Source organism: Neodiprion pinetum, chromosome 6 (genome assembly GCF_021155775.2).
Source record: "Neodiprion pinetum isolate iyNeoPine1 chromosome 6, iyNeoPine1.2, whole genome shotgun sequence".
In the NCBI taxonomy this organism is placed as follows: Eukaryota; Metazoa; Arthropoda; class Insecta; order Hymenoptera; family Diprionidae; genus Neodiprion; species Neodiprion pinetum.
Window position 1 is genome coordinate 4818222 of NC_060237.1, and position 12977 is coordinate 4831198.

At 35.4% G+C, this 12977-nt stretch overlaps 2 protein-coding genes and 1 long non-coding RNA gene across 7 annotated transcripts; 1 reads left to right on the forward strand and 2 right to left on the reverse strand.

Annotated features, from left to right (window-relative positions):
- Positions 1-1280: 1280 nt before the first annotated feature.
- On the reverse strand, positions 1281-5187 carry LOC124221006 (E3 ubiquitin ligase Rnf121). Of its 2 annotated transcripts, none has more exons than XM_046630569.2 (7): positions 5028-5187; positions 4691-4725; positions 4243-4384; positions 3985-4139; positions 3416-3644; positions 2998-3233; positions 1281-2897 (listed from the first exon to the last, which is right to left on the reverse strand). In XM_046630569.2, the coding sequence occupies exons 1-7, from the start codon at positions 5055-5057 to the stop codon at positions 2777-2779; spliced, it is 948 nt and encodes a 315-aa protein (XP_046486525.1). In that variant the 5' UTR covers positions 5058-5187; the 3' UTR covers positions 1281-2776. The 2 variants fall into 2 exon arrangements, with proteins under 2 accessions (XP_046486525.1, XP_046486526.1); XM_046630570.2 differs by lacking the exon at positions 5028-5187 and adding an exon at positions 4902-5018.
- A 957-nt stretch (positions 5188-6144) lies between these two features.
- On the reverse strand, positions 6145-10562 carry LOC124221732 (uncharacterized). 3 transcript variants are annotated; one of them, XM_046631983.2, is made up of 9 exons: positions 10476-10560; positions 10112-10369; positions 9699-9827; positions 8911-9539; positions 7893-8131; positions 7633-7774; positions 7247-7409; positions 6677-7153; positions 6145-6532 (listed from the first exon to the last, which is right to left on the reverse strand). In XM_046631983.2, exons 2-9 carry the CDS (start codon positions 10120-10122, stop codon positions 6337-6339), a joined length of 1986 nt encoding a protein of 661 aa, XP_046487939.1. In that variant the 5' UTR covers positions 10123-10369; positions 10476-10560; the 3' UTR covers positions 6145-6336. The 3 variants fall into 3 exon arrangements, with proteins under 3 accessions (XP_046487939.1, XP_068993322.1, XP_068993323.1); XM_069137221.1 differs by having other exon boundaries at positions 10112-10561; XM_069137222.1 differs by lacking the exon at positions 6677-7153 and having other exon boundaries at positions 10112-10562.
- Positions 10563-10750: 188 nt separating this feature from the next.
- Positions 10751-12535, forward strand: LOC124220925 (uncharacterized). Of its 2 annotated transcripts, none has more exons than XR_006883689.2 (3): positions 10751-10818; positions 11204-11401; positions 11681-12535. It is a non-coding gene; the product is annotated as an uncharacterized lncRNA (long non-coding RNA). The 2 variants fall into 2 exon arrangements; XR_006883688.2 differs by having other exon boundaries at positions 11276-11401.
- The last annotated feature ends 442 nt before the right edge of the window (positions 12536-12977 follow it).

A 12977-nucleotide genomic window follows, 5' to 3' on the forward strand; every position in this document is an offset into this window, starting at 1 on the left:
ACTATAAGATACTCAATAAATATATCTATAAAATTCCCCAGTGTCTGTGAATGTCTACCTTATACCCTATCCTGATGTTCCCATCATATTGTAGCGTCTGATTCAGCCCACTTATGTATGATATACATATAATATGAATAATTGAAAATTCGTTTAAAGCAAAATAAGACCGACAAACTGACCTTGTATAAATATTAATTGTATATACATATATTATACAGTGAGATATATACCATTTACATTTTAAACAGATCTTTTTCGCAAAATTTATCCTGTGTGTTATCATTTCAAAATTGGTTCAACAGAATTCTCAACGTTACATAATACTTAATATCTGATTAAACGCATTTTCAGTGGCAAAATCAAGTTTCGTTGGTGAATTGTGGGACTAAAATTTATTATCTAATCAGCAAGAGTCTATGCTGAAATGAAAGAAACGGTAAACGATGATCTACACATTAAATCACGTAAGTAATATGTAATTACTATTCTGTGATTAAGTGCGATTCGAAATATATCATGCTTGTGCCAAATGACGAAAATTCTTTTGCGAAAGGAAAGGAATCGATATGATGAAATTAAATCCCGCGAATAGTTTTATATTTAACGAAAAACTTTAATACACGTATATTACATATGTTGTATTGTATCTAGGAGTGCGACCTTATTTTGTATTGGTCTGTAAATTTGACTTAATCTTCAATGATTATTACAAACATTTAATACATTGATTCACCCCTCGTAAGGAGAAGAAAAAGTAGTTGTAACGCTTATAAATCGAAAGAAAACGATAAGGAACATATTACAATGTAAATCCAACAAAAATTAGACGCTAACGATAAGTAGATTAAAGTTGAATGCTTTAAACGGCTATGAAAAATATTTTTGATTTATTATACAAATACGAAACGATAAAATTGCTTTCCAGTAAACCTATTACAAGTTATTAAATGGAGTGTGTGAAATCTCGAAATGAAATATTACCCCTGTGTGAAGATTACTAACCGAAATTAATAAACAAGCATCTTTTGTATTTTCATACTCGTTCTCGCGACTTTCTTACTCTGTGTAAAATCAATCGATAATTCAGCGAAAAACTCGCTACTCTGAATCCATTAGTGATAACGTAATCAAAGTTAAAACAAATTTTGTTATTTTAACACACATCCAATTGTAACTTAGGAAAGCTGAATTAAAGATTTTGATTAAAATGGAGAAAACTTGAACTGGGAATTGAAAACTAATGTGGCAACATGATGAAAAGATTACGCTGATGAGAATGAGTACTGAATTGAAGTTTATTTTTACAATGATTAGAAAACGGGTGATTATTTTCTCATAGACAATACATATTATCATTATATATTACAAATAACGAAACGCTTATCAGGACGTAGGTGGAATTCTATTTACAATATTTCATTCTATAGATTATACAAGACAGTGTTTCTGTTTATATTATTAAGTTATGTGCCTATATAGTTTCAGGTGTGTGTCTAATCCGTCTAGCACAGCAGGCCAATTAGTTAGTCACTGATACATACACTGTGACATATGTAGTACAAACTCAGTATTAACATGGTCAAAGTACTGCGAGGAGAGAAATATCAAAGTACCCAAGAGCAGTAGACAATAACGAACGACGTATGAAAGGTATGCAAAATGTTACATATGATTTCTACTGTTCAGTACCAAAAACGATTGATCAACCGACGTGAAACTCACTTTTAAACGATTCCACATTTCCATCTCTGGGAAAAGGTTTGTCTTTTTAAAAAAAGACCGTAGAGTTGGAACTTTCTTCAATAACGAGTTTCTTCGTAGTTCATTTATTTAGTAACTAAGATTTTATTTGACGTGGAGTACAAAAGTACAGTTATGATTTCATCTGGACTAGCTACATTCAATTGGTTATTTGAATTTTACAGTGTGAAAAGAGTTTCAGACGTTAGTTAACATTTCTTAACGGGCCGCAATTCAAGGTCATTATTAACGTTTGATTATATAAAATAATTAAAAAATATAAAATTACTTTACGCGGCCATACAGTTGTAATTTTTTATATCAATTACTGATTTGTTTTTATTTGTTATTATTGAAAAATAAATTACAGACGATCCTAAACCTTGCTACTTATCGGGAAATATAATTACTCTACTCATTTGGATGAATGATGAACAGGTGATCAGACCTTAGAATGATAACCCTGTAGCACTGTTGGGCTACACAGCGAATGAATCAAACGGGCAACAACTAACGAATAAATTCACTCTCAATCACTTGATAATTTAATTAATTGCAACATTCAAGTCATGTACAGAACAACGTGTCAACAATTACACTCTTCACAACCATAGAAATAATAACGCTATTTGGTGAAAATATTATGCCACTTTTGACCCAATCACATTAGTAATTGTGGGACCGAGCGAGAAGTTATCAGAAATGTTGATGAATATAGTGGAAAATGTAACCGATTTCGTATTACGATAACGATATTGAAAATACATGATTGTTTTGTGAAGGCTAAAGTGAAAATACTAATTTGGTTATAAAATATCGCGACGCAGTTGCGAATGTAAAATATATACGACTAACATAAAATATGTATATTATATATATATACAAACGTATGAAACACAGTGTTATTTTTTTAGGTAAGTGTATAAATAAACTCACGTCATTTATAATGTGTAAAATGGAATCATACACTTAGAAATTTATTATCTTTGGCTGGAATTCGTGTAGAATACACGCCGCAGAGACAATCTTCTACTTACTCGAGGCCTAAGGCCCAGTTTATTCCTTGAACTAGGAACAGGATTAAAGGTTGCCATGCCACTAACCACCTGATCCAATCTAATAATTGTCCATACAAAACGTGCGGCCGCTCCCATCTTGGAAGAATACAGTTAAGGTAACGTAAGTAAATTGCGAACTTGAAAACCCCAATCATTAAAACTTTCGGGCAGAGTTTTACTTGTCATCAAAGGATACGGACTGCAAAACATCTTCTTAAGGTCTACTTTCTCCTTACAGTACGGACAGGTTTGCTTTTTACCTACGATACACCAGCCTCTGATACAGAACTCGTGAAATACGTGATCACAACTCAATTTGTATGTATTCTCAATAACTCCTTCCTCATTTTCAGAAACCAACAATCTGTTGCCGCACACTGCGCATACTCCTGGCTCCAATGTTCTTGTTGGCATACTGCCTGGAGCGTAATACTGCAAATAAGATACTAGTAATGGAAATGTAAAATTTTTCCTAAAGTTGAGCAGCAACGCGGTAAAAAATCCTTGGCGATTCAATATTTCAAACTAGATGGAATAATTGTAAAATATCTTTATTTCTCCAGATTATCGGGGCTGAGTGACAGTGTGAGATTCTGTAGAACATTTTTACTGACCCCGATATGTGAGGCCATTTTGTCGGCACAAATTTCTGAGATGTCTCTGCCCAGTACACCGAAGTAAAGACCATAGAAAACAAAGAGTAGGCCATAGTCCATCCACACGTGGGGACTGACGTCAAATATCAAATTCAAGCCAAAGAATGTGGCCAGCATTATAACGTATCCAATAATACCCAAGGTATAACTTAATTTGTAAATGAAATAGAACCATTTGTAAACTAATCTGAAAACGAAAATATTTTAGCACTAATTATGGCGGTATTGAAAAGTTTTCTTTGGATGCTTTCTTAACCCTAGAACACACGAACCTCATTACAAAAACTTTTTTGTTACATTTTAACGACTTTTTTTGTATTTCCGTACTCTGTATTTTTATCACTTTCATATCCCAAAATAAATTTATATACTTTTTCTCTTACTTTACTCTTGATAATCACGTTTGAAATTTGTAAATCGAGGATCGGTATCGACCCCACTCGTGAGTTAAAGGGTATAAAAAAGATACATGTGTTGTGGGGTTAAACACACGTATGTGCATAGCTGATATAAAGCAAGTTACAGACCTAGGTGTAGTGCCCTGAATTGGTCGTTGCAACGCTTTTCTAACTATGAGCCAAGTTATGCACGAGAATACGTGCCATAAAAATATAAATCTCCACCACTGATTTCTTATGCATAATACAAGCGGTATCACCCACATGGCAAGCAACGTGATCATCTGTAAGTATAATTGGGTAAAATACAGATTTCAGATGTGAGAGACAACTCACAATTTTCTTTCTCTCTCTCTCTCTCTATCTCGATATCGAATCCTTTCCTACCTGATAAGATTTGTAATGCCGTTTTTTCCATTCAACAAGGAACACCTGTGCAACTATCAGGGTCACTAACAGGATGAGAAGCATCTCCGTGTGCATAGATTCGTGCCCTCGATGCTTTTCGTGCATCTTTATGTGTTCCACCCTGCGTTAGGAGAAAAATATAATTGATAAAATCCAAGTACGTATAACGCAAGTTTATACACCGAATATTTGAAAAGCCTCTCTACTTAGTCACATTGTTTCTAATATCAAATGAATAAATTATAAGCCTGCATGAGACATGGTGGAATACGGTAATATAGCGTTGATACAATATATTGATTTTAATATAATAACTGGGTGTTTGCGAGGTAACGTTTTTCTGTAATGAGTTTTATCAAGGACGGATGTTACTGGAACAAATGAAAATTACTGTAATAAAATTAGACATTTTCGTCTTAAAATTTACCTCCATTTCTCTTCCGGAGTGAGTTCAGCTTCGCTCTGAAATGTGAAAGAAGATAAATAAAATAAATCAACAAGAAGATTAACAAAAATGTCACGTGATAAAATTGTCTAAAATAATAGCAACGAGGCAACGAAAAGAAAAAAAAAAACATTACAAGATAACAGTTTAAGATAGGAATTAATGCCGATTCACAGTTTATGAATGTACGTACATAGATTACGTTACTTGGTGAAACATTAACGGGTTTACCGATTTTAGGTTATATTTCATCTGACAAGATAAACCTCAATGAATGTCATTTTAAAAGTGACAATTTGCTGCCGAGACAATTTCGTACCTTGTTCGGCATCACGTGTATGTTATCCATTATTGATTATTCACTTGTATTATTAACTAGAAAGTTAATAGCTCGTAGCAAGATGTCATAATACGAATTTAATTACACAGCCGACGCAGCAGAAGCAAGGCAACATACGTGACATATACGGTTGCACGGAACGATGGAACATGGAACCATGGAACCCAACAACGGCAACCGTTAATTGGCTCGATTTTTACAAGCAGCGAAATGCTGCCGCAGTATTTTTCTGCCCTCTGTTTCTTGGCCAATAGGAATGCCGATAAGGTAGGAAAACGCTACCTGGTGTGCGCCGAGTGCGAATCTCCCGTTTCACTCGCATTTTTATTGGTTGAGAATTAGGCGCTACGATTTTTCAAACCACATTTCGAACACGATTCTCGATATTCAAAATTGATTCGAATCCGATAGCTATAGGGGGAATCTTATAACGGACAACCGCGAGCTGCGAAGTAGTTGGGGCGGTTTTTCTGGGGAAACGAAAGCGGGTATTGAGATAAAAAATAATAGTAGGTGTTTAACTTGACGGGAAATTACGTATATACTACAAGAAATAGCTGTATCACGTGTGATATGTATGGGAAATAAAAAATAAAGTTTTTTTTTTGATAAAGATCGCTTTGGAATCTTTCGATTGATACGACAGGAAAATTATAAATATATCAAACTCTGGAAATAAACATGTACCAACGGGATATCGTAATTATGTATCGAATGTATATGATCACAATTTCGGTGACGATAGTTTTTAATTACGTTCCTTCGCGTTATTTTCTCGTGTTTTATACGTGCATGTATTGACTTCTCAATATCTCTTTTCGTCTTCGAGCTACATCGAAATGAAACTTTGGAATAGATAATTTCTTGAACACCTCTCAACTGAAAAACAAACTGGAACAAGAATTTCGAAAAAAAATTGCGAATGCTCCTTTCGACAGACATGATAAAATTTTTAGAAAATTGAGACAAGAAAAATTCTGACAACTTGTCCATTTTCATGGAAAAATTCCCGTACGAATATTGGATGTTGAAGTCGCAAAATATATATTTGTTCATAAAACACACGAAAAAAACAAAACAATTTCCTGTTATTAGAAATCAAAAATCAATGAGGTTTATTTAAGAAGAATAATTGAACGTTTCATATATTGTTTTTTGCTTTTATGACAATAGTTACAGTTTCTTGTATTTAAAGAAAACAATACTTGTGCATAAACATTACGTAAAACTATGTAACAGGCACATGCAAAGATAACCGATTCCATGCAATGATGAAAAGCGATGAACATTAGGGACCGTCATACTGGACGTCTCCATGTGTAAAAGGGTTGTTAGATGTGAAGTTCATCCAGTCCATCTCATCCGAAAAGTCCGATTCTGGGCAATCATAATGAACGAGATCTATATTCTCTGAACTATAATTTACATGATACTGAGGATCAAGTAATTGAAATTGAAATGGACGATCTAGTTCGGTCTTTAACCTGTAAGAATCAAAAAATATATAATTATGCTCTGAGAAATTGCGAGAGAATGCAAAATTCATGAAGTAACGGAGAATATGAACGATAGAAATTAGCAAGAGACTCTGCAATATATGAAGGCAATAACGACTGTATTATTTTTACCTCCGTAACTTGGAGATCATGTGATCACTATCAGCTGTGATCATATCGTAACTAACGCATTTAAATGTACGTAATTTACGGCAATTCCGAATTAGGTTTACAACCGATGTGGCCAGACGCTCGACGTCTGTTTTCCCCCTTTCGTTTGTGACACGGACGTTTTCGAGCTCTTCGTTTAGGACAAGGGAATCGAATACGTTGTACAATTCGGTTACCCTGTTCTGTTCCCATGAAAATACCTTCAAAGTACGACAGTGAGCTACCATTCTCGCAACATGTTCGGTATAGTTGCAGGATGCTATCCATCCCAGACAATTGAGTATTAGTGTATGCAAGTGTGGACAGTTTAATGCGATATGGATCAAAGCTTGTCCATCTTGAATAGGTATGTAGGCCAAACGCAAGGTGGTGAGCTTTTTCCAGTTTGGAATAAAGTACAAAGCACCCAAGTCCCACATCGCAATTCGCGAATTATTCCTAATATGAAATAAATATTTTTCATACGTTGGCAGTTAGCTGTACTATTTTCAACAGATATACAAAAAGTATTAAGGATGGATTATTCCTTACGTAAGCTTGGCGTGAAACGTTACATCTATAACATTCGGTGAGTTTTCTACCAGAAGTTTGAATGAAGAATCCTCTAGGTCCATCAATACTTCGTATTCGTGAAATTCCTCCTCACCTCGCTTATTAAGACGTCTCAACCAGGTATCCTTTTTCTCAACTTTCTCTGTGTACACCCAAACATGATGAATTTTAGAAATTTGAGAGAATTTCTTTTCTACAATGAAAATTCTTTCGTGGTTCACCCGAGTTCAATTAATATGTTAAATAAGCATGAACATGCAAGAATTTTTAAAAATAAACTTTACGATTATTTTATAGATTCTGCCAACATCGTACGAACGGTAAGATTTTTTTTTACGTATAAAAAGTATAGAATCGCATTATACTTGGTAGTTTTGTTACGTGATATAAAACAAGTTGTGTCAGTTTTGGGAATGCCGATATCAATAAATGCGCATCACAATCCACTTCTATGACATGCTTCAGTAGTAAGAAAGTTATCTGATAATTAGGATCCGCTAACAGCCGCTGTAAAAAAAATTTAGAAAATATTGTAATTCGATTGAATTAGCAACTTACTTCTTCACTTATCTTTAAACTGTAAAAACAAGTATTAACATTATATTATATACGTATACGATTCTACCTTTGCCTCTTCAACCTTCAGATGACACGAACCCTGCGGTAAGTTCATACCTACACGAAATTGGTGCAAACAGCAATAACTTTGTGGTGGGTTTACATGGGTGAGCTTGATTACTTCTGGTAAAAAAACTTCCGGCAAAAAAGTCCAACCAATTACATAGAAATTTTGGTACCAGGGATCTCGATACCTTTCTGTCAGTTTTACTGCACGTAGGCTGTCGTGAATTGGGACATTTTTTTCTGAAATAGCAATCTACCCTCAAATTCACGAGTCAATAGTGGTATTTCAAGAATAAGTAACAGAAGTACAATGTTCTATTTTTTTACAATTAAGAGCAATCATCCATTACCAGAGTCGATATTTATAAACTGTATCGCCGAATTTGTTAGAAAAAAATTGAGAGGAAATTCCAGCAAAGTAATTTGTGAAATTTCAAGATGTTAATTTCAGTTGATTAAATATATTAGGTTGTCTTATTCAGGTTGTTGGCGAATTTTTTCCTTGCCACTCCCCGAATCAACGCGAAATAATACAAAAAAAAATCCGTAGTTTTTACACGTTTTCATCTCATTGACATTAACTCCAACTCCCGCTTGCAAGAGGGTGGATTTATTAATTTAAAAAACTCAAACTTCGGCCACAATCTCAATTTATATATTATTGTGAACGTAGTAATGTTTACAAAAATCTATAACTGCGATATTTTAGTGGGCTACTATCCGAGTTGAAATAAAAATCTGAAAGAATAGGAAATTGCTTCTGAATCATTTGGAGTCGATTTGGCGCACGAACCAGGAAAAATTTCGTCAACACCCAAAATAAGGACCACCCTGTCATACGTATACCCACACGGAACACTCCATCTATTAGAGATCCATGCAGGGTCCACAGCCCCATAAAAGATCCATATCCATGATGAATCTCTAATAGACATCTACAGAAATGCACAATATCTACGGTCAGATTACAGCTGGTGATTTTTCCATTTCCATTGGATGACAACTATCGTGAAACTTACCTAAATGGAAGCCGTTTGGGTTTTGCATACAAAGCTGTTCGAAATCTATCCAACTTGGATAATCCTCAAGAATAGAAACAAGATGATCCTTCATAACTCCAAGGGCATCCCATCCACGAACTTGAATAATTTTAATGTTCTCTGGCTTACATTCTTGCCTACGCCACCACGATCTTATCACGATTTTACCAGGAGGATCCAAGGACTTTAGACGGAGCTCCTCGAGCACGTCACATTGTGACACCATAGGAAGAACACAGGGGTTGTAAGCAAGCACGCTTACTGACAAATATACAAGCTTGCTGAACGGTCTTTTCAAAAGATTTAAGCAAGTGTCAAAATCTCCTTTATCATCGGTTGGCCAATCAATGGATAACCTCGTGACGTGGATTAACAAATCCAGAAAAGAGCTCAACTCAAAAAGGGTTTTGAACTTAGTCTTATGTATATTAACATCGACAAGGTTTACTGCCTTGCCAATTGTGGAGTTCAACATGCTTCCAGGTGTCACGCAAATCACGTTGGCCATGTTTATTTTACGTACATTCGCACAGTTGTTTTCATTGCAAAAATAACTTTCGACATGTCTGACTTCTGTTAGCCATCCTTCTCTTGAAAAATCCAATTCCCTTCAAACACAGAAATATGTCGAAATATTTTAATGCTAACTTGCTCTAGTGCAGTAACAGATACTGAATTTAGTTGAAAATACCTTTTTGTTATGCGCAAAGAGGGTGTAAGTGTAGATAACTAATTTCTATGAAGACATAATAAAGTAGTTGACTCACCTCTCTGCCGTAGGTTCACCAAACACTAAATAGTCAAACCTCCTACAACTGCTACCAAATGCCACACGTTCTCGCAATTCGGCAAAGAGAACAATTTTCATCAGAATTTCGTCCGGAAGATCGGTTATGCTGTGATACATGAAAATTCACTTATCACGCAATGCTTCTTGGTGAAAATAGGAAAGACTAATATCTTTATAATATTATTAACTAAAACAATGTTAACTTTTCCTAATCTTAAATATTGTTATTCTAGACGAGGTGTTCAACGAATTATCAGTCAGTTTGAGAATCCTCGGTATGAAAAGTTCTTCCGTGTATCAGGCTTTACATTTACATGTAGCCACGGTAATGTTGCAGACCTGCACTGGAATTCATTTTCAATATGTAAAGTATATGGACTAATTAAATACCTGGCACTCATTTCTTCAAATTCCTTCTAACAGAGAAAAAGAACGGCCACCACGTTACGATAAGAGAAATATGTCGCACCGGCAGCAAAATATTGCACGACCGTTAATCAAAGACTATGTACCCTGATCTTCTTCCAGCCTTCAGCAAAATTCGTATCACGTGATCATGTTTTGAATTGACCACGGTTTTTTTCTTTTTTTTTTTTTTCGGAATACACTCTAGAGCCTCTGACTGTGAGCGTTATTGGTTGAACGGTTCTGGAAAAGCTAATCGTGAGTAAGGCCGAGGACACTGTGAGGATCGTTTCGAAAAGATAGATGAAAAAAATAAAATAACGAAATGCACCGGGCACCGAAGTCTCACTTTCGCTAATTCAAAGGGATGGTTTACCCAGGCAGAAAAGCAAACTGGCGTAAAGGAGAAACTTAAAGGTGTACAAAATGTTTACGAGCATGGGTTACTCGACACGCTTTGGTTGCTGTGCGGATCACTCTGTATCTCTTAACGATAAACAGATTTTTTTCCTCTGTACTTACACGTACTTTCAGATAAATGTATTGTTAATCCCCCTTTCGTCCCTGCTCGGTCACGCTTACTCGTTACATTATACGCGTAAATACGTATGTGACGCTTTCTTGTTGAATTTCTAGTGTATTTAATCGTTCGCCAATACGAATTGTAAAGTGAAAATATGCCCCAGCCCAAGGTAATTCCGGCAGAATAAGTAAACTGTGATCCATTACACATAGTTTGAATTTTTTTTCTCCGTATAACTGTTTATCAAAGTGTTTTATTTTTCATAGCTAGAATATTTTACACATATTTAATAAGTTATCAATTTTTATTTTATATTCTAAGCCTTTTATGACTCATGTGTCGGTAGAAATTACCAATTGCTAAATTTTAATGCTGAAAAAAAGACGAGTCGCCAAGCAAAATGATTTTAACAATCAAAACTGATATTCTTACACCTTTATTTAGCTCGCTTCTACGGCAAAGCCGTTCAAGGCAGATGAGTTATGCGACAGACATTTTTTATAGAAAATTTTGTGCTTTACAAGATTGGCTCTTTATTTTTACTCTCATTTTAGCCATTTTCGGAACGCTTCGGTTGAAAACATACATCTTTCTTCATTTCTTTTTCTGTTTTTCTTAAAACAAAGACGTCAAAACTTGGAGGACCAAATAAGAACGCTTGACGTTCAATCGTTTCAAAAGGAAAAACGAACGTGGAAAAGTCAGAATACTATGTAAATCAGCCCACTAATTGATGCGGAACATGAGGAAGGGTATGTAATGTGCTTCAATAAAAAACAGTTATCATCTTTTTGTTCCATGGACATACGAGAATTTATATTATCCATGTAAAAAATGGGTCGAACTTGTAAGACTTATATCGATAGTTTACAAGGTTGATTCGATCCTTGGGACGGTAAGAAAAAAAATATTGCTAAAGCTCGTGTCTTGTTTTATTGAATTATATTATAATTTTCTCATCATATTGCAATTTCACAATTTGTTCCACAAGGCGCAATATTAATTTTTCCTGTTTTGCTGTTTATTATCAGAGAGTTCTGGATGAATTTCTTCGGTGATTCAAAGCTCCAGCTCACTATAACTGGTATTCTACACCGACAGGATATTCCGCGTCTCTGCATCTCAAGAGGAAGTGAAAAAATTCATTGGGTTCTCCGCTCAGGTGACGCAACGAATCTGCAAGCCGTGAACATTGAAGGTCTTGAGGATCTGGAAGGCAGTTTAAAATCCGTATAAAATATGCGGTCAGTCGCTATCATAACATCCGTTAATGAAGGCTTGGCATCATTACTAGTTCTACATCACATTATATAGTCTGTTTTTAATTTAGAAAGCACGTTGAAATGATCGAGTCGGAGGTTCGCAAAAAATTGATAAAACAATGAAAACGGAGTTCCAAAAGTATTTAATAATTATAATTTTAATAAGTTAATCAAAATTAACCGAAGTCAGTTTTTCTCTGTTTAACGATCATTAGGTCAATTTCAAAACAGTACATGATTGTGTCAACAGTGATATCTATTCTTATTAAATCATTCTTCGGACCGACTAAATGATAGCTCGTGAAGCCATTGAAAGCAGTATAAAATGCAAAGATGGAATTTGGATGATTTTGAATTAACATAATGTAATAAAAGTATATGGATGATTGAAAACATCATGGCAAAAAATGTTACAAGGGTAGCCAGAAACTCCGCTTCTCACGCAGAGATATAGATTATAATATTATAAAACTAAATCCATAAACACTGGTCGAGAAACGACTGATTTTAAGGAATTCATTTGAATTTCAGCGTTATAATTTACAAAAACGTATGTCTGAACAGGTGCTGCTGCGAGGAGTTATCGGTGAAATGATATTTTGAAACGTGGTAAAATATGAAAACAAAAACCCCATGCTGTGTGGAATAATGCAATAAAAAAAAAAATCCGAAACGACACAGAAAATGTAATAATATATCGAAACGAATCGTGTAGGATGGTAAAAGCGCATTCCTCTTAACCATGTTCGACGCATCGCTCGAGCTACGGTTAATTGTCGTCAGACAGATATCGCGAACCATCCGAGGCCTTCACATCCCGTCAATCCTTGATAATTTTCATTCATTAACCGGGTGGCTGCGCTCGTCAGCTGTCTGAAGTTGGGCGCGTGAGGCAGCCGGCCAATCGGAGCCAAGGCTCCATCGGAACCAGCCAATCAGAAGCGAGCTGCGATTTCCGAGTAAGCGACGCCGCGACAGGTGACCGTGGCGTGAACGCAGCCGCGATTCGTCGTGTCTCGCGATATTCCGTAGGATAAACCACGCCCATCGATGAGCGCTGTAGCAG

Bases quoted from the DNA above. Each gene is read 5' to 3' on its own strand.
- LOC124221732 (XM_069137221.1), bottom strand. The intron at 9,540-9,698 runs GTGAGTCAACTA...CTGTGTTTGAAG, and splicing joins GGTGAACCTACGGCAGAGAG to GGAATTGGATTTTTCAAGAG. The intron at 8,132-8,910 runs GTAAGTTTCACG...TTGCTATTTCAG, and splicing joins CCCAAACGGCTTCCATTTAG to AAAAAAATGTCCCAATTCAC.
- LOC124221006 (XM_046630569.2), bottom strand. From the start codon at position 5,057: ATGGATAACATACACGTGATGCCGAACAAG. The intron at 3,645-3,984 runs GTCTGTAACTTG...TTTCGTTTTCAG, and splicing joins ATTCAGGGCACTACACCTAG to ATTAGTTTACAAATGGTTCT. The intron at 3,234-3,415 runs GTCAGTAAAAAT...TCTTATTTGCAG, and splicing joins AAATGGCCTCACATATCGGG to TATTACGCTCCAGGCAGTAT.